Source organism: Schistocerca gregaria, chromosome 1, assembly GCF_023897955.1.
Source record: "Schistocerca gregaria isolate iqSchGreg1 chromosome 1, iqSchGreg1.2, whole genome shotgun sequence".
Classification (NCBI taxonomy): domain Eukaryota; kingdom Metazoa; phylum Arthropoda; class Insecta; order Orthoptera; family Acrididae; genus Schistocerca; species Schistocerca gregaria.
In genome coordinates, this window is record NC_064920.1 from 359,395,836 (window position 1) to 359,420,281 (window position 24,446).

Here is a 24,446-nt window from a genome sequence, read left to right on the forward strand (position 1 = left end):
ACTGCAACAGATGGCAAAATTGTAAGCAGAAAGGGAGCCGGAGATGCCCGGTGGGAAACAGGCTGTTAGAGGGTTAATGGCGATAGCAAAGAGGACAATGCTCGATCTCTTAAAAATTCCTGAAGGAAAAGGGGCAGGTGGCCACGGAAGCCCCACGTGTAAAGACTACGGAGAATACCAGTTTTCCAGCATGTGTCATATGCCTTCCCCAAATCGAATAACACAGCCACAGTCTTGGATTTCTGCAGAAAACCATTCATGACATGAGTGGACAAAGTAACAAGATGGTCAACTGCAGAACAGTGTGCTCAAAATCCACACTGCACAGTCATTAGTAGATTGTGAGACTCTAGCCACCGTATCAGCCAGGTGTGAATCATATGCCGTCGTGCACACACCTACATGCCGCTCCACTCTGTCTAGCTACCACTACTACACTCACGATGGCCCACATAAAGCAAACAGCCCTCAAGTCCACCGGCAGAAAGACGCCGTGCAAAATCAAGTCCCACCACCACAGGCCGCCCACAGTCGCCCTGCGAGAAATCTATCACTACCAAAAGAGCACAGAGCTGCTCATCTGCAAGCTGCCCTTCCAGTGCCTTGTGCATGAGATCACCCACGACTTCCAAGACCGACCTGCACTTCCAGAGCTCCACCATCATGACCCTGTCGGAGGCATGCATATCAATAGTGTCACCATCACACTAAAGGACATCCAGCATGTGTAATAAATACTCCCATGGCAAGCACATCTAAACGGTCCTGCGGCACCAACATGCGGCAAAAACACAAAAGAAAACACAGCTAGTGAGAGAGATGAGGCAGTAGCTAGAAAGAAGGTTTTTGTCTTTACTGGGCTTAGGTATGGGTATGATGCCAACGTCCGGGAAATGTGGCCTCTGCCCAGATGCAGTGTGCATATTAAGCAGAAAGTGTTTGCCGCAAGAGAAAGGTGCTGCAACATCGGAATGTGGACAGCATTTTACCCTGGGACAGAGGATCGGGATGAAGTGAGAGCATGATCTAGCTCCCTCATAATAAAGGCGGCATTTTAGCACACACAATTCTGAGAAGAGCCTCCTCCACTTGTTTGTAATGGAGGAAGGCCCAGGGTGTTGGAGATAGCAGTAGGGTCCACGATGACATTGTCTGCTAGCCAGAAATTGGCAAACGGGTCTTGGTCCCAGAGAGCCATTGGAGGTTGGCTCACAGGACAGAGAAAGGGGTGAAACTGTTAAAAGAACTAGTGAATGAAATCCAGCTAGCTTTTTTGCTACCCCAAAGAATGTGACGACACTCCATGCATCCGTTTATAATGAATGCAGGACGACAGTTAAAAAACACGCAAAGCACATTTCCGTGCACGAACTGCATTGCGGCGTACCTCATTTCACTAAGCGATTGGGACGCAGAGTGATAAAGAGGAAGTGCGAGGAATGGAATGTTCTGCAGCAGTAAGGATAACATTTGTGAGATATTCCATGTGGTCATCACAATTGGAGGAATCTTGTTCTTTGAAGGTCACCAGGGAGGAGTAAAGCTGCCAGTCAGCCCTAATAAGCTGCCATATGGGCATGCACGCAGTAGGTGTAGTAGTCAGCAAACAGATAGCACTTAGGAAATGGTCACTCGTGTAGGCGTCAAAGTACGGACCACTCAAGACGATGGCCAAGCTGGGCAGTGCAGAAGGATAAGTCCAAATGGGAATAGGTGTGTGAGGAGTCAGAAAGGATGTGGGTGCTCCAGTGTTAAGGCAGAAAAGGTTGAGTTGATTATGAAGATCAGCCAAGAGGACACCTCTCTGACAGGTTCTGGGAGAACCTCAAGGTCGATGCGCATTAAAGTGACAGAGCAGCAGAAATGGGGAGGTAGCTCCCAATAAGCTGAAGGAAGTCTGCCCTGTTGACATCGGATGATGGAGGGATATAAACGGTACAAAGGGAAAAAGTCAGGTGAGGAAGGATAAAGCAAACTGCGACAGGTTGAAAATGGGTAGTCAGAGATGCACTGACTATGATCATCATCCCATATGAGCAGCATGATGCCCCCATGGGATGAAATGCTGACCTCAAGGGGTAGGACAAAACAAAATGGGAAGAAATATGAAAGCTCAAAGCGGTCATTAAGGATGCAATTTTGTTTCCTGAACAGAGACTACAAGGGGATGCTGCAATGCTAAAAGTAGCCATAAATCCTACTTGTGGGACCAAAGGCCGTTAATGTTACATTAGAGGAGATACATGATGAGGAGGAAATGAAGGAGTGTCACCTTGGCAGCTGCCGAGCAACAACTTGCGAAGACTCGCTGCTACAGGGCACAGAATAAGGATGATCCTGCTCCATGAGGCCCACAAAAGCATCGGCTTACTTGTGCTGTCGGTCCGTAGAGTCTAACACAGAAAAACGGTTGGCGGTGCACAGTGGCAATACGAAGACTGGCCGGGTTAAGGTATCACATGGCAATATCGGCAAAGAGGATCTTCCAAGTCAGCAAAGGAGAATACAGTTTGCCTTTGTTGGACTTCTTCGAGCCTTTCCGGTTGGCAGGGGAAGACTCAAATGCTGGTTGGCTGGAGGAACATGGGAAGTCTTCACGAGAGTACTGTTTTGTCCTTTCTGGCCTACCGGATGTCTAGGTGGCGGCTTCACCCCTTGAGGCGAGAGTTTGATGGCTTGCACAGCTGGACGAGGGGATGGCAATGCTACCTTGATACAGGGCAATTTCAGAACCTCAGAGCTAAATTTTAGGTTGCACGTCTGCATGGCAATGTCCTCCTTGGAGCGAGAGGGAGCAAGAACAGAACTATAAGTGTCAGGCGGGTGAACACAGGGTTTGTGACTAGTCAATAACTTGGGAGGGACTGGGTAAGGCATTTTTTCCTTTACCTGGACCTCCTGGACAGCTGGCTCATCAAGACACATGGGACAATCCCAAGAGGAGGAAGCATGGCTACCACTGCAGTTGATACAGTGAAGAGGGTGAGGCTGACTATCGCCCTTGTGCACATCCCTACCACAGATTAGACATTTGGCTGGGTGTCTACAAGATGTTCTAGAGTGGTTGAAATGATAACATTGGTAGCAGCGCATTGGGTTCGAAATGTAAGGTCAGACTGCGATAATTTCATAGCCTGCTTTGATCTTGGATGATAGCAACACTACCAAAGGTGGCAGCAATGACACCCTGATCGAGTATGATTGGATTTCAGCCTTGGCCAGACCGTCTAATAGACTAGTGTACATAATACCACGGAAGAATTCAGAGTTGTATGGGCCTCGACACGAACAGGATAGCAATGGAGAAGTGAGGCGGCAAGCAGTAGTTGTGCTTGAGAATCAGAAGTAGTCACCAAAAGCAAAAGAGAGCAGGATTTCACAGGGCTGGCAATTGCATCAATACCTTTCTGAATAATAGAGATTTACTGTGGCATAGGACTGACCGTCTTCAGTAGTGAAACCACAAGGAACCATGGGGCAGCTGGAAGGGTCTTCGAATCATTACGCGCTGCTTCCAACTGGGGGACCCCTTCACACGGGGGTACACCCGCCTTAGGTGACTGTTCCCACCACAGGTCACACCTGACAGAGGGGCCAATTGGTTGGGAAGGTAGCAGCTCAGGCAATGCCCCCTCCCTGGGCCTGGCTTCTACCACGGGTTACGTGCAAACCCTACCTGTCGACCTGGTGCTGGAAATTACACGTTACCCAGTCACCTGTTGTGTGTCAAATGCATGAGCCGGCCGTCAGTAGAGCACAGGGAAGACGAAGAAAAGACGAACCTCAAATACTGAAGCGGAGGAAAAAGAGAAGAGAAACAAAGAAAGGAAAAGGGGACGAATAACAGTGGCGAGCCTGTTCATATGTCAGCAGCTGGACAGTGTGGATCATTCCCAACAACGCCCCAGACAGGTTCCCCAATGGAGGGGAAAAAGAATAGCAAGAGGATAAACATGCAGCATGAAAGGGAAAAGATGCTGCAAAGGCGGGGGCCCGTTGCAGCCAAGCACAAACCCACCAAAGAGTGGCAAGCCCGGGGGTGGGGGGTTAACGTAATGAAAGTGCACTTATGTTGTACCCATAGTTTCTACATTATGTATTCCTGTTGTTAACTACTGGTGCAATGAATGGTAGGAACTGAACACAACGTATCATGTGCCGGTTGACAATCAGAATGCTCATTCTTAATTCTCTATGTTTCATAAATGAAGTCTACATCTACATCTACATGACTACTCTGCAACTCACATTTAAGTGCTTGGCAGAGGGTTCATCGAACCACAATCATACTATCTCTCTCCTATTCCACTCCCGAACAGCGAGCGGGAAAAACGAACACCTAAACCTTTCTGTTTGAGCTCTGATTTCTCTTATTTTATTTTGATGATCATTCCTACCTATGTAGGTTGGGCTCAACAAAATATTTTCGCATTCGGAAGAGAAAGTTGGTGACTGAAATTTCGTAAAAAGGTCTCGCCGCGACGAAAAACGTCTATGCTGTAATGACTTCCATCCCAACTCGTGTATCATATCTGCCACACTCTCCCCTATAACGTGATAATACAAAACGATCTGCCCTTTTTTGCACCCTTTCGATGTCCTCTGTCAATCCCACCTGGTAAGGATCCCACACCGCGCAGCAATATTCTAACAGAGGACGAACGAGTGTAGTGTAAGCTGTCTCTTTAGTGGACTTGTTGCATCTTCTAAGTGTCCTGCCAGTGAAACGCAACCTTTGGATCGCCTTCCCAACAATATTATCTATGTGGTTCTTCCAACTGAAGTTGTTCATAATTTTAACAACCAGTACTTAGTTGAATTGACAGCCTTGAGAATTGTACTATTTATCGAGTAATCGAATTTCAACGGATTTCTTTTGGAACTCGTGGATCAACTCACACTTTTCATTATTTAGCGTCAACTGCCACCTGACACACCATACAGCAATCTTTTCTAAATCGCTTTGCAACTTTGGATGACCTTACTAGACAGTATATTACAGCATCATCTGCGAACAATCTAAGAGAACTGCTCAGATTGTCACCCAGGTCATTTATATAGATCAGGAACAGCAGAGGACCCAGGACGCTTCCCTGGGGAACACCTGATATCACTTCAGTTTTACTCGATGATTTGCTGTCTATTACTACGAACTGCGACCTTCCTGACAGGAAATCACGAATCCAGTCGCACAACTGAGACGATACCCCATAGGCCCGCAGCTTGATTAGAAGTCGCTTGTGAGGAACGGTGTCAAAAGCTTTCCGGAAATCTAGAAATACGGAATCAACTTGAGGTCCCCAGTTGATAGCGGCCATTACTTCGAGCGAATAAAGAGCTAGCTGCATTGCACAAGAACGATGTTTTCTGAAGCCATGCTGATTACGTGTCAATAGATCGTTCCCTTCGAAGTGATTCATAATGTTTGAATACAGTATATGCTCCAAAACCCTACTGCAAACCGACGTCAATGATATAGGTCTGTAGTTAAATGGATTACTCCTACTACCCTTCTTGAACACTGGTGCGACCTGCGCAATTTTCCAATCTGTAGGTACAGATCTATCGGTGAGCGAGCGGTTGTATATGAGTGCTAAGTAGGGAGCTATAGTATCACCGTAATCTGAAAGGAACCTAATCGGTATACAATCTGGACCTGAAGACTTGCCAGTATCAAGCGATTTGAGTTGCTTCGCAACCCCTAAGGTATCTATTTCTAAGAAACTCATGCTAGCAGATGTTCGTGTTTCAAATTCTGGAATATTCCATTCGTCTTCCCTGGTGAAGGAATTTCAGAAAACTGTGTTCAATAACTCCACTTTAGCGGCACATTCGTCGATAACAGTACCATCGGCACTGCGCAATGAAGATATTGACTGCGTCTTGCCGCTTGTGTACTTTACATACGACCAGAATTTCTTCGGATTTTCTACCAAATTTCGAGACAATGTTTCGTTGTGGAACCTATTAAAGGCATCTCGCATCGAAGTACGTGCCAAATTTAGCGCGTCTGTAAATTTTAGCCCATCTTCGGGATTTCGCGTTCTTCTGAACTTTGCATGCTTTTTCCGATGCCTCTGCAACAGCGTTCGGACCTTTTTTGTGAACCACGGGGGATCCGTTCCATCTCTTACCAATTTATGAGGTATGAATATCTCAATTGCTGTTGCTACTATATCTTTGAATTTGAGCCACATCTCGTCTACATTCGCATAGTCAGTTCGGAAGGAATGGAAATTGTCTTTTAGGAAGGCTTCTAGTGACACTTTATCCGCTTTTTTAAATAAAATTATTTTGCGTTTGTTTCTGATGGATTTGGAAGAAATGGTATTGAGCCTAGCTACAATGACCTTGTGATCACTAATCCCTGTATCAGTCATGATGCTCTCTATCAGCTCTGGATTGCTTGTGGCTAAGAGGTCAAGTGTGTTTTCGCAACCATTTACAATTCGCATGGGTTCGTGGACTAATTGCTCGAAATAATTTTCGGAGAAAGCATTTAGGACAATCTCGGAAGACGTTTTCTTCCTACCACCGGTTTTGAACAAGTATTTTTGCCAACATACCGAGGGTAGGTTGAAGTCCCCACCAACTATAACCGTATGAGTGGGTTATTTATTTGTTACGAGACAAACTTTCTCTGAACTGTTCAGCAACTATATCATCGGAGTCTGGGGGTCAGCAGAAGGAGCCAATTATTAACTTAATTCGGCTGTTAAGTATTACCTCCACCCATACCAATTCGCACGGAGTATCTACTTCGACTTCACTACAAGATAAACCACTACTGACAGACACAAACACTCCACCTCCAATTCTGCTTAGTCTATCTTTCCTGAACACCGTCTGAGACTTCGTAAAAATTTCTGCAGAACTTATTTCAGGCTTTAGCCAGGTTTCTGTACCTATAACAATATCAGCTTCTGTGCTTTCTATTAGCGCTTGAAGCTCAGGGACTTTTCCAGCGCAACTACAACAATTTAAACTATAATTCCGACTGTTTCTTGATCCAAGCACGTCCTGTAATTGCCAAGCACCCTTTGACATTGCAGCCCATCCCGCACTTTCCCGAGGCCTTCTAACCTAAAAAACCGCCCAGTCCACGCCACACAGTCTCCGCTACCCGTGTAGCCGCCAGCTGAGTGTAGTGAACTCCTGACCTATTCAGCGGAACCCGAAACCCCACCACCCTATGGCACAATTCAAGGAATCTGCAGCCAATACGGTCGCAAAACCGTCTGAGCCTCTGATTCAGACCCTCCACCCGGTTCTGCACCAAAGGTCAGCAGTCGGTTCTGTCAACGATGCTGCAGATGGTGAGCTCTGCCTTCATCTCGTAAGCAAGACCGGCAGCCTTCACCAAATCAGATAGCCGCTGGAATCCAGAGAGAATTTCCTCAGATCCAAAGCGACACACGTCATTAGTGCCGACGTGCCACCACCTGCAGCTGGCTGCACCCTGTGCTCTTCATGGCATCCGAAAGGACCCTTTCCACATCAGGAATGACTCCTCCCGGAGTGCACACTGGATTTCTTCCCCTCCTTAGCCGCCGTATCCCTAAGGGGCCCCCTTACGCGCCTAACATTGGAGCTCCCAACTACCAGTAAGCCCACCCTCTGCGATTGCCCGGACCTTGAAGGCTGAGAATGATCCTCTGAAACAGGGCAGGCAGCTGCATCTGGCTCAGTTGGCATTTTGTTCTATCGGGTTAAAATTTCCAGCAAAATCAGAAATAAGACATATAGTTAGGTTACTGTAAAGATGAATGTTTATCTGGGCCTAAGCTAAACATCAATCTATAACAGCAATCATTTTTTCATGTTGAGATTTGACAACTCTGAACTCACAACTAAGTATTCACATTCCAACCCAAACTAGGCCTCGGGCTATGCCACCTGTCAGTGTCACCACATCTATTTTCTTACAGCTCTCAGATATCAATAACTGATCAGTTGCAGTTTGCCAAAAGAAATCACATTCAATAATTCCCACTGGCTATCATATACTATCACCCAATTGGCTGCAACTAATGGAAATTAATTGCCAACAGTAGGATGCAGCCCCATTTTAGAATTCCATAGCATACACAATGTTAACACTGTGAATCCCAGTGAAAAAACGAGTAGGAAGGCGCTGATCCAATTCATACATGTCTGGATTGGCTAAGTGCCAATGCATATCATCCCTCTGTTTTGACTGCAAAAGTGAGCAATCAAAACTACAGAAAACCACCATTCTCATACAGAACGGGAACATCAACTTCATTACAGTTACGCAATAGCAGTATGAAGCAATAACAGTTCCCCCAGCTTTACATGTGTTGTGCTGAAATAAATAGGCCTCAGACTTATCCCAATGATAAATGTAGAAACGCATTTTATTTTGCTTCAGACTTCCAAAGAATAATAGTTTATCTCACTGTGTATACTGTCTGACTGTATGAGAGTAAGTCAAAAATTATCCGCACTGTTGATTTAACTTCTTACATTATTCATACTGACCTCTGGCCTCTTATTTTATTGTTATGCTATTGTGGTCCTGCTATGAAATTTTGATTCTAATTCCTACCTTTGTCTTCCTTTTGTTGCAGATAGACCATGGGCACCACAGAGAAGTTTTCACCAAAGAGGAGCAAAAAGTGGTGATCCAGTTTTTGTGGTCGGAAGATGTATCAGAGGCTGCAAGCCATCAAAGATCTTCAGCAAAATATGGGAACAGTTTCTTGCCACAACAGTGTGTCTATGAGTGGACTACAAAATCCAAAAATGGTGACAAGTGTAATGCATGAGGAAGAAGGCAGACAACCATCCACAGCCACAAATGACAACAGTGAGTGTGCAGGTGACATGGTTCTGGTAGACAAACATGTGACTATTGATGAAAGGGCACATCATCTGCAAAATAGTCACGGTTCTGCCTATGAAATCATCCACAACAGACTTGGGCTTCATAAAGTCTGTGCAAGATGGGTCCATAAAGAAACTCACTTGGATACCTGCAAAAAAAAAAACATTTGGATCACTATTATAATGAATGTGAGGGCTTCTTAGACAGAATTATCACTGGTGATGAAACATGGATCCACCATTGTGAAATGGGGAGTAAACATCAGAGTATGGAAACAACCACAACTGTACAGCAGGAAAAAGTTCAAAATCCAACCATTCGCAGGAAAATTGATCTTCACCTTTCCTCCCCCCCCCCCCCCTTTCCGTGCAAGGCCCGATACTGGAACATTATCGGGAGAGTGGCACAACAATAAGCACTGTGCATTACAGTGAGATGCTTACTGACGGGCTAAAGCCTGCAATTTGAAGCAAATGCCAAGGACTACTGTCAAAAGGTGTTGTGTTGTTAAATGACCATGCCTGTCCACATACCATTGCCCACACTGCTGAAATGCTCTAGAAACTCAAGTTTGAAGTAATAGCTCATCCTACATATAGTCCTGATCTTTAGCCTTTCAACTACCACTTGTTTGGTCCACTCAAAGAGGAACTAACAGAGCTTGAATTCGCCTTGGACAATAAGTGAAGGCACCAGGAACTTGTGCAACAACACATCAAGTATGCTAGCAAGGGGACTAAATTGAAAAATGATACTAATGCACATGTCCTATTTGTATTGTAATAAAAGGTATAGCTATGTTGCAGATCATTTTTTAATTCCCCTCATATAAGAAAACTAGTGCTTGCAAGTGCTAAATTACAGTTGATTGACCAGATTTGTGAATCCTCTATGTAGGAAGTTATATGTAGATATTTGCTCGTGAGCCGCTACTGCATTTTATGTACCAAATTTTTTAGTGTTTCATGTATGAACAAGTGTCACATAGTACACCCAAACAATATCCATACTGGACCAAGTATTTGCTCTATAAGCCCTTAAACTGAAATAGATACTCTACAAGCTACTTTGATGCTAGTGACAAGAGTACTTCCCACTGTCCCACGTATTACCTTTTCTGTGCCATTCACATATGGAATGGCGGAAGAATGATTGTTCAAATGCCTGTGTGTGCACTGTAATTGGTTCAATCTTGTCTTCTCGGTCCCTACAGGAGTGGTTCAAACTCTGTAAGTAGGCTTTTGCTTGATAGTTGCTGATTCTCTTCAAGGGCATGCCAGTTCAAAACCTTTCTTTGTACACATTTGAGGCCCACAGAATGTACTATACAGCATGCATTCCACACACTTAATATTCTAGGATGGGTCGCACAAGTGGTTTTAGCAATCTCCTTTGAAGAATGACTATTTGCATAGTATCTTACCAGTGAACTGAAGTCTGCCACACTTTCTTATAGATAACTGTACCACCTGCAAAAAGTCTACAGTTACTATTGCCTGCCAGTTATTAATATGTAACATATAACAAGAACAGCAAGGGTCTCAACCCACTTTCTTGGAGCACAGCTGAAATGATATCTGCTTCTGTTGATGGCTCAACATCCAAGATAACATGGTGTAACTTCCCCACTGAGAAATCTTCAATACAATCATCAATTTCATTTGATACCCCATGTTTATTCTTTAATGAGCACTGAAGCTGTACTGAGTAAAATGCTTTTTGTGAGCCATGATTGTTGACTCGCCCTCCCAGTGTGCACTCCACAACATTCATTTACAAAACAATTCCATATTCTCCACAATATTGTTCCTTCCAGTAATGCTAGTCCTGCATGGAATGCAGGAGAAGGTCTGTGAAGCTTGGAAAGTAGGAAATAGGTACTCAAGAAAGTAAAGCTGTGAGGTAGATCATGAGCTGTGCCTCAATAACTTAGTGGGCAGGTGAATTGCACATTAAATGCAAAGTTTCAGGTTGTAGTCCTGGACCAGCACATTGTTTTTATCTGTCAGAAGTTTCCTTTTGTCCCTATTGCTCATGGATGCTTTTGATAAACTCTCAGCAGGCGTGTGACTGTAGGGATGACAACCCCACACATTCACAACAATTATACAAGCTACGGACCCTTGAGGAGACCAGTGACCTTGCTGTACCTGAAACTGATCATCTGTGCAACTAAAATAAAATGTAAGCATTGCTAATTCCTAGAATTTAATACAGGTTGTCACAAGGTAGAGCGTGCTTGCTTCAAAGCCTGATTGTAAATAAAGGCTCTTTATTTTATTAGATGTGATGTCTTTTTACACATCACTTTAATCACACTTCAACCATGTTCAAACAATAAACTAGTTTGTATGCCACATTGATCTGCTTAACCACCTTAATGTTGAGTGGTTCAACATTTGTTTCAAATTTGTGCGGTTGGTACAGCTCACTAATTTCCTCAGCAAATACATGGTAAAGGTATACTACCAACTTTTAACTGCATGAATAACAATCTACCATAGTGGCTGCCTCAATTTGAATTAGAATAGCCTTTCATTTTGTCTATTTCACTACTACACAGTTTTTACTGTATAGCCAATTTCAAGTGTATGGTATAAACAAGCAGACATGCATTTAGGTTAAAATGGAAACTTACATTTCTTATACAATGTTAAAATGCAGAACACTATTACACTTGCAAGCAGTATGTTACTTCAATGGTGTCATGTTTCTTTTGAAGCACAGGCACCCAAATGCATTTTAACAATGTATGGCTTATGTAAATTTGGACTGTAACCGAACATATCCGTTTGACTAGTTAGGCAATATATTTGAAAATGGCTACTTGACAAACTGTGCAAACAGTAAAAATAACAAAATAAAAGAATATTCTAGTCCAAATTATTACAGTCACAACAGAAGATTGTCATTCAAAAACTTATTTCGACTGTGGACTCCTGCGTCACTATAACATTGGTTTTAATTGACATTCAGAATATTTTCTGAGTAGAAATTGAAACTTCAACTGATCACTCATCTCTTCACTCACCATACATGGTATTGCATAGTCTTGAGTATTTCCCTGTACCTCAACCTGCATCATTATTCCGCACTCACAATTAAGTGCTTGGCAGAGGGTTCACCACACCATTTTCAAGCTACAATGAAATTTTCACCCCGCAGCAAATTGTGCGCTGATAACGGAACTCCCTGGCAGATTAAAACTGTGTGTCGAACTGAGATTTGAACTCGGGACCTTTGCCTTTCGTGGGGTCTACCAACTGAGCTACCAACGCATGACACACAACCTGTCCTCACAGCTTAAATTTTGTGAGTACCTCACCTTCTACAGCACAGTTTTAATCTGCCCGAAAGTTTCACTTTCAAACTATTTCTCTACTATTCACTTCTCTAACAGCATGCAGAAACAAGATCACTTACATCTTTCTGTGTGAGCTCTGATTTATTTTATTATTATGATTATTCCAACCTATGTATGTGGGTGCCAACAAAATATCTTCACACTCTAGGGAGAAAGTTGGCAACTGAAATTCCATTAGAAGATCCTGCTGCAATGAAAAATGCCTTTGTTTTAATGATTGCCTCCCCAATTCACACATAATATCCACCGTGCTTTCTCCCCTATTTTGTAATAGCACAAAATGAGTTGCCCTTCTTTCTGTCCATCAATCCCAGCTGATGTGGATCCCACATCACACAGCTATACTCCAGAAGAGGACATAAAAGTGTAATGTAGTCTGCCTCTTTAGTAGACTGTTGCATTTTGTCAGTAATCTGCCAGTAAATTTTAGTCTTTGGTTTGCTTTACCCACAAAAACCTAATGGTTACTCTGTAAATCACATGCAAGTTCCTGGCAGAGGATTCATCGAACCACCTCCAAAATAATTCTCTGTTATTCCACACTAACAATGCACAGAAATAGCTAACATCCATATTTCTCCAGGCGGTCTCCCCTTATTTTATTATCCTGATCATTTCTGTCAACACAATATTTTCGCATTCAGAGGACAAAGTCTGTGATATTACTTTTGCAGCATACCTTTGTGTATAGGCAGATAAGATTATTCAAAAGTGGTATAACATCCTTAAACCTATGATTGAATTTGCTAGTCTCATGATGTCACTATAAAAAGTTATACAGGCATACTGTCCATATCAATTCTGGTAGGCTGGGAAAAATTCTTACCTTAGTAGTCTCACAAGTTATTGAATTTAGCATATGTTAAAATGAAGGACTAAGAAAGGGACACGTATTTTTTTGTTTTCTCCTATGTAGGTTTCTGCCAACAAAAGTGTTCTGAACTTTTTTATAATGTATGGATTTTTTCCAGTTGATTAGTACCATTCCCTGAAAAGGAGCGCTTCCATTTCTAGGTTGAACAGGTTTTATAAACTGAAATTTTGCCATACATAAAATCTCTTTTATTAGGTCACATTATCACATAACAGGCTTATAAAAATGAAAATCTAGCCTTATTTAACATAATTTTAGTTTTGAAAGATGAGTAAGAGACTCATTTTTCAAGCATTTTAAATGGTCCTGTAATGTATGTGAAAGGTCCAAAGACTTAAAGGTTTCAATTTATACAACTTCTGTGCACTCTGTTTTGTACTGAAATTAGCCAGTCAATGAACTAAAAATGTGTTCTGCTGCTTCAGTTACCTTCCTTTGATATAGGGTGATGCCTTCCTGTTGAACCAATATGAACTGGAGCACTTAAGATCTTTGAAACATTGTGAACAGAAAGTGAGCACTGATGGCATTGTTGCTGTCTTTCAGCTGGAAACCTATATCCAGCAGCTGGTCCATGTGGTAGCATAAGTTCACTACAATTTCATTTAACTCATAACTGATGTCTATAATCTCTGCAATCCACAAGTCAGTCATACACACATGCCACAAACATCCCCATTCTCAGGTCGTGAATCTGAATATTATCCTGCTGTTTCTGAGGTGTTGGCCAAATTAACGAAATATCTTCTTTCTTGCTTTTTAAAGTGCATGCAATATGAGTTCGCCCATCACTTTGAGTCCAAAAATGTGTCTTCTGAATTCCTTTCACAGGAGTAGTTAGTTTGGACCATTCTTTTTTTTTCTGCACACCGAATTATTCTATTTCCTTTTTGTATAAAAGAATGAGGGCTGTGGATGTGTAAGATTTCATGATTCTCGTAAAATCCTCAACATTCTGAATCACAGCAGTATTTGCTCTGAAAATGGTGCTTCAGCAGGTCTACTACACCATCAAAAGGCCCCTTCCCGTGACCAGTAGCACTGTATACCCAGTCATTTGGCACAAGCGACTTACTCAATTCAAACACCTGGTAACGATTTTTAAAATGACTAGGAGCACCATCAGAAACAATGATTATCTTCTCTGCCCATTTGCAGCTGAAGAATTTTGCATGGGTTAAGTCATGTCCTGTGTCATCCATTATAATTGGAACACTTGTGGTCTTGTTTTGTAAATATGTCACTCCTGTAAAAATTGAAACCTGGTCATTATTCCAATGATACCCTTGTACTTCATGTGGGAGAATTATAGACCAGATCTCTGTAAAATCACAGTGAAGCACTAAACATAATTCTTCAGCCTGTACACACCCTTTCACTTCTGCAATGTGTTGCTGCTGCAATTTCCTCTGATGCTGGTATGTTACTGCTTTCACTGACCATTTACCCAGCTCATCAATGAAACTGTCAAAGGCAACAGTTTTCTTAAATAGTTTATTTTCCTCCCATCGCATATTTAATTTCTGCAGAGTTATATGCTACATCTTCCAGGCCAAGTATCTGTAACTTGGTTGGTTTGTGGGGGTTAAAGGGACCAGACTACTTAGGTCATCGGTCCCTTGTTCCACGACCATAATAATACACGAAGAAAAGTCCAACAAGCAATAAACACATAACGGAGACGACAAGGGACGACACAGTACAAGAAAGACATAGACGAAGACCAGAGAAAAGAGATTAAAAGACACACAGAGTGCGACGGTCATTGGCCGACCATGAAAATAAAACTGGAAAGGCCAACAACCAAGGGACACATTAAAACACCACAAACTAAAACCCCAGGCCAAAAGCCACAGTCGACACTAAAAAAAATAAAAAGGGACTCTCATATTGAATGATAAAAACCCCCTGCTCGAATAAAACAGAGAACTAAGTCAGCCATAGTAGAGTCATCGGTTAAAAGAGCAGGGAGTGTATCAGGCAGCGCGAACGTCTGCCTGAGGGCAGTTAAAAGTGGGCAGTCTAGTAAGACGTGTACCACGGTCAGGGCCAATCCGCAGCGACAGAGAGGCGGGTCGTCACGGCACAAGAGATACGCGTGCGTGAGCCGGGTATGTCCTATGCGGAGCCGGCAGAGGACGACAGCGTCCTTGCGAGACCCCCGCATGGAGGAGCGCCACACACTGGTTGTCTCCTTCACTGCCCGAAGTTTGTTGGGAGAGGGCAGGGTGCGCCACTCATCACGCCAAGCAGCAAGGACCTTCTGCCGCAATACGGATCGGACGTCACTCTCTAAAAGACCGATCTCCACGGCCGGGGAACTGACCGCCTGTTTCGCCAGTTCGTCAACCCGCTCGTTACCCGGGATGCCGACGTGACCCGGGGACCAAACAAAGGTGACAGAGCGGCCGCAACGGACGAGAGTATGGAGGGACTCCTGGATGGCCATCACCAGACGGGAACGAGGGAAACACTGGTCAAGAGCTCGTAAACCGCTCAGGGAGTCACTACAGATGACAAAGGACTCACCTGAGCGGGAGCGGAGAAACTCTAGGGCACGATAGATGGCAACCAACTCGGCAGTGTATACACTGGAGCCAGCTGCCAATGACCGTTGCTCACAATAATCCCGTAGAGTGAGAGCGTAACCAGTGTGACCAGAGACCACCGAACCGTCGGTGTAGGCCACCGCCGCGTTCGGAAACTCGGCCAGGATGGAAAGAAAGCGGCGGCGGAGGGCCTCCGGAGGCACTGAGACCTTCGGACCCTGTGCCAAGTCGAGCCGAAGGCACGGTCGGGGCACACTCCACGGGGGCAGACGGAGATTGGCCCGGAAAACAGGCGGCAGAGGAAAAAAGTCAAGGCCACGGAGAAGGTCCCGGAGGCGAACCGCAATGGGACACCCTGACCGGGGCCGCCTGTCTGGAACATGGACGATCGAGCGCGGGAACAGGAGACGGTAGTTTGGATGCCCTGGCATGCTATAAACGTGCGCGGCATAGGCGGCCAGAAGGCGGTCACGCCGGAACCGCAATGGAGGGACACCAGCCTCCACAAGTATGCTGTCGACGGGGCTTGTCCGGAACGCTCCCGTGGCGAGGCGGATCCCGCAGTGGTGTATGGGATCCAGCAATCGCAATGCTGAAGGCGAGGCAGAACCGTACGCCACACACCCATAATCAAGGCGGGACTGGATCAGCGCTTGATATAGGTGGAGGAGGGTGGACCGGTCGGCACCCCACCTGGTGTGGCTTAAGCAACGGAGAGCGTTTAAGTGCCGCCAGCATGTTTGCTTCAGCTGCCTAATATGGGGCAGCCAAGTCAACCGGGTATCGAACACCAGTCCCAAGAACCGATGCGTCGCGACCACAGCAACAGTCTTCCTTTTCCAGGGCAGTCACTACATTCTTGAAACAAACAAGTCTCTCACTTTATGACAAAGGCTACTAATGGCTTCACATGCCCAACCAAGGTGTCATATGTCAAGTGCTCCAGTTAAGTTCTTCAAAGATACCACACAAAGTTCAAAATTCGCATAGTACGCACATAGACATCTCTATGTGGATGTGGAACTACCTACTTAAGTCTTAGTGTATAAAATTTTGATCTTCCAGTATGTGAAGTTGTATAGTTGCTCTTACAAATTGCAAAAGTTTCTTTAATACTGTGAGTCTTGTACCTCTTCACTTTATCTTCCAGATAAAATGACTGCACTATTTGAACTTGAGCTGCTTCTAGAGGATGACCATAACAGGGATCTGGTCTTTGAAAGACTCCTTTTACAGACCTCACATTTCTTGATTTGTCTGCCACACACTGATACTGATGGAACATGGTTCAAAATTGTTTTTTGAAAATTTCTCTGGAATAATAATTAAAACTTGCACCTTTTCACTATAAGATGCAAAATATTCAACAGCTGAATTGATATTTGTGAAAAATATCTGGGAAGAGGTGAAAGAGTGCTTTGATTCATTTTCTTCTGAAGATGGAATTTCTACCTTGAATAAAGTGGTCAGTTTTGTTGTAGTGTATTCAGCCATAGCTTTAGTAATTTCTCTGCACTTTCTTGATGCATAAAGCTTATGACTACTTCACTGACCACGGTATCTTGTCTGGGCTAACACCTACCTCTGTAGTTCACTGATTCATGGTATTTAATTCTTCCTCTATTGGTGCAAAATCTGCATCATCTGCACCATGGGAGGCTTCATCTTGTTCAGACACTATCATTGTTGTTATTCTGTCAAAACATTTAGAACACAAGAAGTTGTTACTGGAAACATCTTCACTTTGAAACAGTCTTCAAATGAGAACATGTATTCCCAACCAGAACAAAGTCTGGTTGTTTTGCTTGTCTTATATGTATCACTCTTTTATGGATATGCAAATAATCAGAACACTTCACTCTCCCCAGGCCCCAGTCAGAAGACATTTCAAACAGTCCATTGCAACTGTGTCAACTGGCAAATTCCTCACAAAACACAAAACTCACTGGATGGTCTCAGATTTCTTAGAAACCTCTTCAGTAAACAAATTAGTACCGAACAACTACAATACAGTAATCTGCAATGAACAACCACGACAAATAAACTGACAGGAAACAACAACAAAGTTTAAGAAATATCTACAATAATGAAAGTGAAAAATCACTGCAGCAATGAAAGTGAAAAGAAATAACTGCAACAAAGAAAGTGATAAGAAATAACTGCAACAAAGAAAGTGATAAGAAATAACTGCAACAAAGGAAGTGATAAGAAATAACTGCAACAAAGGAAGTGATTAGAAATAAAAATAATAATTGTAACAAAAAGATTAGTAGGAAACAACTTCAGTGAAGACATACATTACCGCTGAAAGTAAAAAAAATGTTAAAATAAAACCTGTCAAACTTAAAAGTGGAAGCTCTCCGTCAGAGAGAATCTAACTTTACTGGGCTGAAATTAAAAAAAAAAAAATAAATAAATAAAATAAATGTAAATTATAGAATTCAACACATGTTAGTAAAAGAGCTATGACAAAAACCACCTAACAAAAAATCTAGACCTGTTACAGAGGTACAGCATTTTTAACAAAATTTCCGAAATTCGCGTCTTCAAAATGGTGTTTGCAGTGTCATCTTTGGAAGCCTGTACCAGGAAGTTTTTTTTTTTTTTGAGGAAACAAAAAAATATGCATTTCTTCCTTATTCCTGAATTTTAACATATGCTAAATTCAATAACATCCGAGAATATCAACGTAACCCCCCCCCCCCCCCCCCCCCGCCTGAAGTGATATGGATTATGCCTATACCAGTTTTGAATTAATTTATGGCCCTTGTCCTTTCCTCAGCTAGAAAAACAAACTGTTTCCAGAATGAAATATCACTCAGCAATAGAGTGACTCCAGATTTGAAACTGCCTGACAGATTGAAACTGTGTGCTGGTCCAAAACCTGGAACCTTTGCCTTTTGCAAGCAAGTGCTTTACCAACTAAGCTATTCATCAAGTGCAACTTATGGCCCATTGTCACAGCTCTGATTCCTTTCTTCTAGCAGTAGAAGTCCCAGAAGGTACACAGTGAAGTTTGGACTATAGGAGAGAGGTATTGACAAAAATAAAGCCGAGTTGATGGGTCACGAGTCATGCTTGGATAGCTGTCGGTAGAGCACTTGCCCGAAACAGGCATGGGTTCCAGTCCAGGAAGTTAGAAAATACTTTTGTGCTTTACAGACTGTACAGATGTGGGCTGTCAATGTGTATCCAGAAAAGCTTTCCAATGTTCAGCATGAACCAACAAAACAGGTGATAACTTCGTGGGACCTGAGGAAGTGTTACAACTGGCAGCCACCGGTTCCCATCACTCGATGCACTGAAACTTCGATCGCAAAGATACTTTTTTTTAATGACTTAACTCTGAATTAGAGTGGAATAGTTCACTAGTTCAAAGAAACTTTTCCTTTTACAAATTAGGGTCTGCATCTTCAACACCACTTTACCATAGAAAATGAACTGTCTACTTTTTTCTGCGGTTTGACACTTGTTTGCTGCAATGAATTACATCTGATCACAGAACTGTACTTTGTGCCACATACAGTTCTTACAGGGTACGCAAAATACTATTTCTTTTCGTCAAAAACCTAAAATCAACCACCATCTTTGCCATTTACTTCCATCATCAATGTCAATGGATTTTCAGTGAAGTAAAATGTGAGATTATTAATTACAATATTTTCCTCAGTGTAACTAAAAGATACAGTTGAACTGCAGCAGTGGACTTTCCAATCAACAACTACATGCTCATGGAAGACAATTTCAGTAGATGGTTTCAGCTGTCTATTGAATGTGATCAGCAGCAACTTTTAATGGTGAAAAGCATATTTTGCAACAATTATTCAAACACTCAGTTTACAAATGGTTAACCTTCTGTAACACTATACATCTTCATCCTCAATGTTGTCATTCACAAAAATGTTGACATGTGCTTTGGAGCATGATCGGGAAAGGAACTGAGACTTACTCAAAATCATCTGTGTACTTCACACAGGATCACACCACTTTACCAACAGTTCTCTAGAATTACATCAGTGTCTCCCGAGAGACAGCTGCTGAATGACTACCCTAGGGGTCAAAGTGTTTACCTGGGATCACAAATACGCAGTTAGTTGGCAGCACATTCAAAATACTAGAGGAAGGAATTTTACATTTAACATATCTTGAATTTCAAAGCACACTGCACAAAGATGGAGAAACATGTGGAAGTCAAAGAGTTCATTTTTCATTATTCTCCTGCTGTTTTACGTTAAAAATCCCTTCTACATTTGTGTATACTTCATCCACAATAGAGCAAGATTTTGGGCATATCAAATTATGTTGACACATGCATTCACTTCGTTCATATATCATTAGATCAAGAAGAATGCTTAACATCAACAAATAGTATTTTTACTTCTTACAACAGCATCGCCTACATTAACACTTCAGATACACACTTCCTTTGCAGCACAAAACGAGTCAGAAAAACCAAACGAATTTCCTTTCATAGGCAGGCTACACGTATATTCAGACATCTCAGCTTTCACTTCTCTTCCTACTCATTATCAATAAATTAGCGAAGAACATACATTGTCTTAGTTTATATACTAAGTATAAAAGAATTTCAACAATACGAACCTTATTCTGTCTACTGGCGAAAGATAGCACTGTAAGCCATGTTCTGCTATCTTTCTGATGCCACGACCTGTGGCATTTTGATCCCACTTCAGTATTTTCTGAAAAGAGAAACCCAACTACGTTCATCTATTTGCAACACAACTTTTCCTGTTTCATGCGTCAAAAGGAAAAACAACTGTCATAAGATTACCCGTTCACTCCTTGTTAAAGTCTTCGGTGTATTCCAAACCACATTTGCGGGTGATCTGTAAAATTCGAACACACACTGAGCAAACGTAAAATAAAAATTGGTGGATTTTTCATCTTCTAGTCCTATTTTCGTGTCACGTTAATAGCGACAACCCAAGAACAATTCCCATTTTTGGTTCATACCGATAACACCGAAATATAGAGCGAAATATTCTGAAATATTTGAAAATTCACTTATTTCTCGACTTTTTAAATGGTATCAAAACACCACAGAAGTGTCCTATAAATAAAATGTTTATTTCTGCTAAGAATTTCACGGACAGAACGCCTCCCTCTGCTAAAGATGTGTCTATACAAACTGATCAATACGGCAGCTTCGCGACCGCGCAGACTGTTTGGAGTTGGGAATTATTTTCTATTGTTAGCAAATGAATTTGGAAATTTTCACAGACTTTCGGTGTTATAGGTGAGAAGAAACAACTTTAACGTGCTCAAAACTTGGAATTTAATGATCCTTTACAGCAAGACATAATCAGTAACTCATAATTTTACGTTACCCATTTGAAAATTCCGCCATGTTTCTACAGCAGTCTATCAAACACAAACTGTGCTGAAGTCGCACGATACAAATCCAGATTCTAATGTCTCTGACACCACAGCTTATTCCATAGCAGTATGTCAGCACCCTAAACCCATTCAGATATAGTTATTTCATTACTCATAAACGACAGAAATATTTGTCATTGTTGAAATTTAGATGACAGTGAACTAAGATGACCTAAAGAATTTGTAAATTTTAAGGATAACTAGCATTGTTATACAACTCGATATTTCATTACGCTGGATACACATTAGAAATCAGTAGAAAAAGAAAACGTTCAAAACACATTAAACATGTATTGCAGATAAATTCTTATATTAGATTGAGACGGACTGAAATATTTATTAAAATAGACGATATAATCCAGTACACTAAGATTTGAAAATAAATATCACATAATCTCAGTTATAGGTAGGGCAAGTAGCAAGTTTCGATGTAAAAGTATAATATTGTGAAACTGCAGTTTGCCTACAAAAGACCCCACTTAGGAATACATGCTCCCTTTTGCTTTAGTACATGGGATCTAAACTATGTCCAATTAAAAAGGCGCACTAGAAACATCGCAAAGATAGTTTAACACTAGTGGCGGAGGTGTGTTTTTAGCCATACAAAATGCGATAACATCTTGTGACAGTTGTAATGACACGGAATGCGAAATAATTTTGGTGAAGACAAATGTTAAAGGTGTATCAAACATGGTCATGGATGCGTTTATAGACCCCTGCTGCAGGAGCAGCAGCGGAGGAACATTTGAATGGAAACTTGGAGAACATTTCACATAAATCTCCTCGGCATATTGTAGTACAAGATGGAGACTTCAGCTTACCATCTAAGGACTGGGAGACTCAAGTGATTAGGGCAGATAGCAGGCACAGGGAGTGGTGTGAAATTGTTTTGAATACCTTATATGAAAATTACTTTGAGCAGTTAAGGGGGGCAAAGACAGGTGGGAAGTAATACCAAGGAACAGGGCCACAGAAACAGAACAGTTTCTGACTCTTTCATCATTGGCACAAACAACAGATTTACCTTGTTGCGTCAGTCAACTAATGAAGAGGATAAAGTAGATGTAAGTGTAGCCAGCACTTATCAGACTTTCACTAGGAAACCAACTGTATCAACAAATGTAGAAAGTAGGAGGAAAATTCTATTGTTAGGTAGTGGCCATGGAGGAGGTGTAGGACAGATCTTGCACAAAAAATTAGGTGACAGGTACCACGTCACAAGTATTTTGAAGCCCAGAGCATGTCATAGCCAAGTAATAGAGGATCCAGGATTATTGTGAAAAGGTTTTACAAAGCAGGATCATGTTTGTGATAGTGAGTGGAGCAGGAAACAGTGTTGTTAGGTATCAGGGCTACAATATTGAGTGTGACATGTTAAAAATAGCACCTGCAACGAAACATACAATTATTGACTTGGTTACTGGTTTCATACAGTGTGGTTGGCCCCAATTGAACAGCTCTGTATGGAGGGTCAGTATGTATCAAAAAAAGTAGAAAGTAGGAGGAAAATTCTATTGTTAGGTAGTGCCCATGGAAGAGGTGTGGGCCCGATCTTGCACGAAAAATTAGGTGACAGGTACCAAGTCACAAGTATTTTCAAGCCCAGAGCACGTCATAGCCAATTGATAGAGGATGCAGGATTATTGTGAAAGGGGTTTACAAAGCAAGATCATGTCGTGATAGTGAGTGGAGTGGGAAACAGTGTTGATTGGGATCAGGGCTAAAATATTGAGTGTGACCTGGTAAAAATAGCACCTGCAACGAAATATACAATTGTTGACTTGGTTACTGCTTTCATACACTGTGATCGGCCCCAACTGAAGAGCTCTGTCAGGAGTGTCAGTATGGAGCTAGATCAGATGCTTCAAGCGGCTACTTTGTCAGGCATAGGTTTTGTTCCTGTTGATGGTATTTGTAGGTGGGACTTCATAAGACATGACCTGCATCTCATAGGAAAGGGTAAATTGACTGGAATGATAGCATCACCTTTAGAGGGGTTGGGACTAAAACTCGTGGGAGTACTTCCTTTTTAGTCTAATAATTTAACATTTAGTCTAAAAATTCAATTTCGGTTGAAATTAAGCTTAGTGAGAAGCTCAGAGATCCAGGTACTAAAGATTTTAAAATACTACAAGATTCTCATAACAGTACAGTGAAAAATAAGGTTAGTATATCATAAGATTCTCACAACAGTACAGTGGAAAATAATATTAGTATATTGTATCAGAATATTTGGGCATTAGAAAACAAAGTAGATGAGCTTCTTGTTTGTTTAGAAGATTTAGAAACTGAGGGTGGACTATATGTACTATGCCTGTTTGAACATCATATAGTCACAGGTATGGAAATGGTAAATGTAGTGTGGATATAAGCTTTCAGCACTGTAAGTAGAAACACTATGAAGAGAGCTGGAGTTGCCAAATATGTTAAAATCTGTCATACCACGAAAAATTTGGAAACTAAAAAATTTTGTGTACAGCAACATATAGAATCATGTGCAGCTGAGCTGAAACCAAATAAGGCTACTTTTAGAATTGTAGGTGTGCACAGGTCCCCATTGGGAAATTTACAGCTCTTTTTTAAAAACTTGTATTCTTTGTTATGCTATCCGTCAGACAGAGGGAAACAAATTATTGTTTGTGAGAATTTCAATGTAGATTTTCTAAAACAGCCTGACAGAAAGCTTGACTTTGAAGTATTACTTGGTTCTTTCAAATCGACACCAGTTGTTGATTTTACTACTCAGGTCATACAAGAAAGCAGCACACTGATAGATAATGTTTTTATAGACCAAGATAAATTTAATGAAATAAAAACTTTTCCTGTCAAGAATGGTCTGTATGATCGTGATACACAGCTAGTTGCAGTATATGATGGGGTAGCTCCATACAGTAATGCGAAACAGTCCTCCAAATTAGTGCATTCAGTTAATGATTTAACAATTGAAAATTTTAGTGAAAGCTTGCAACAGTTAGACTGGGATGAGGTGTACAGGGAACCTGATGCTAATTTAAATTTTAACCTATTTGATGACACTTTTGTGAGTATAATTGAAAACAGTTTTCCTAGGAAAACAATGAAATATAATTGTAAGAAACCATCTAAAAAGCCATGGCTTACTAAAGGGACACAAATATCTTGCAAACAGAAAAGGGAGGAGTAATGATCCAGAAACTCTTAAACATTTTGAAACTGCACTGCATTTTATTTAAAAAAATCCAGAAGTATGTGCACTATGTGCGAGATCAGCACATCAGATAATAAAATTAAAACAATCTGGAACATTGTTAATAGGGAAACAGGACAACTGAGCCCACAGGAAGACTGTACTTCTATCAGACTCAATGAAAAGTTTCTTAACAAGAAGTCAGAAGTAGAAAACATTTTAATAAACATATTTTAAGTGTTGAAGAG

The 24,446-nt window shown here is 41.8% G+C and overlaps 1 protein-coding gene across 4 annotated transcripts in view; it reads right to left on the reverse strand.

Annotated features, from left to right (window-relative positions):
• The window catches only part of LOC126345965 (PAS domain-containing serine/threonine-protein kinase), a 212,289-nt gene extending 190,743 nt beyond the window's left edge, over positions 1–21,546 (reverse strand). Inside the window, exons 1-4 of one of the 4 annotated variants that reach the window (XM_050002149.1) lie at positions 21,500–21,544; positions 20,984–21,112; positions 20,428–20,482; positions 20,238–20,335 (exon numbers count right to left, since the gene is read on the reverse strand). In XM_050002149.1, the coding sequence (XP_049858106.1) occupies positions 20,238–20,335; positions 20,428–20,482; positions 20,984–21,003 (173 nt within the window). In that variant the 5' untranslated portion in view covers positions 21,004–21,112; positions 21,500–21,544. Of the gene's footprint in view, positions 1–20,237; positions 20,354–20,427; positions 20,483–20,983; positions 21,113–21,499 lie in introns of those variants that run through there. The other 3 variants (XM_050002147.1, XM_050002148.1, XM_050002146.1) reach the window with 3 other exon arrangements.
• Between the last annotated feature and the right edge of the window lie 2,900 nt (positions 21,547–24,446).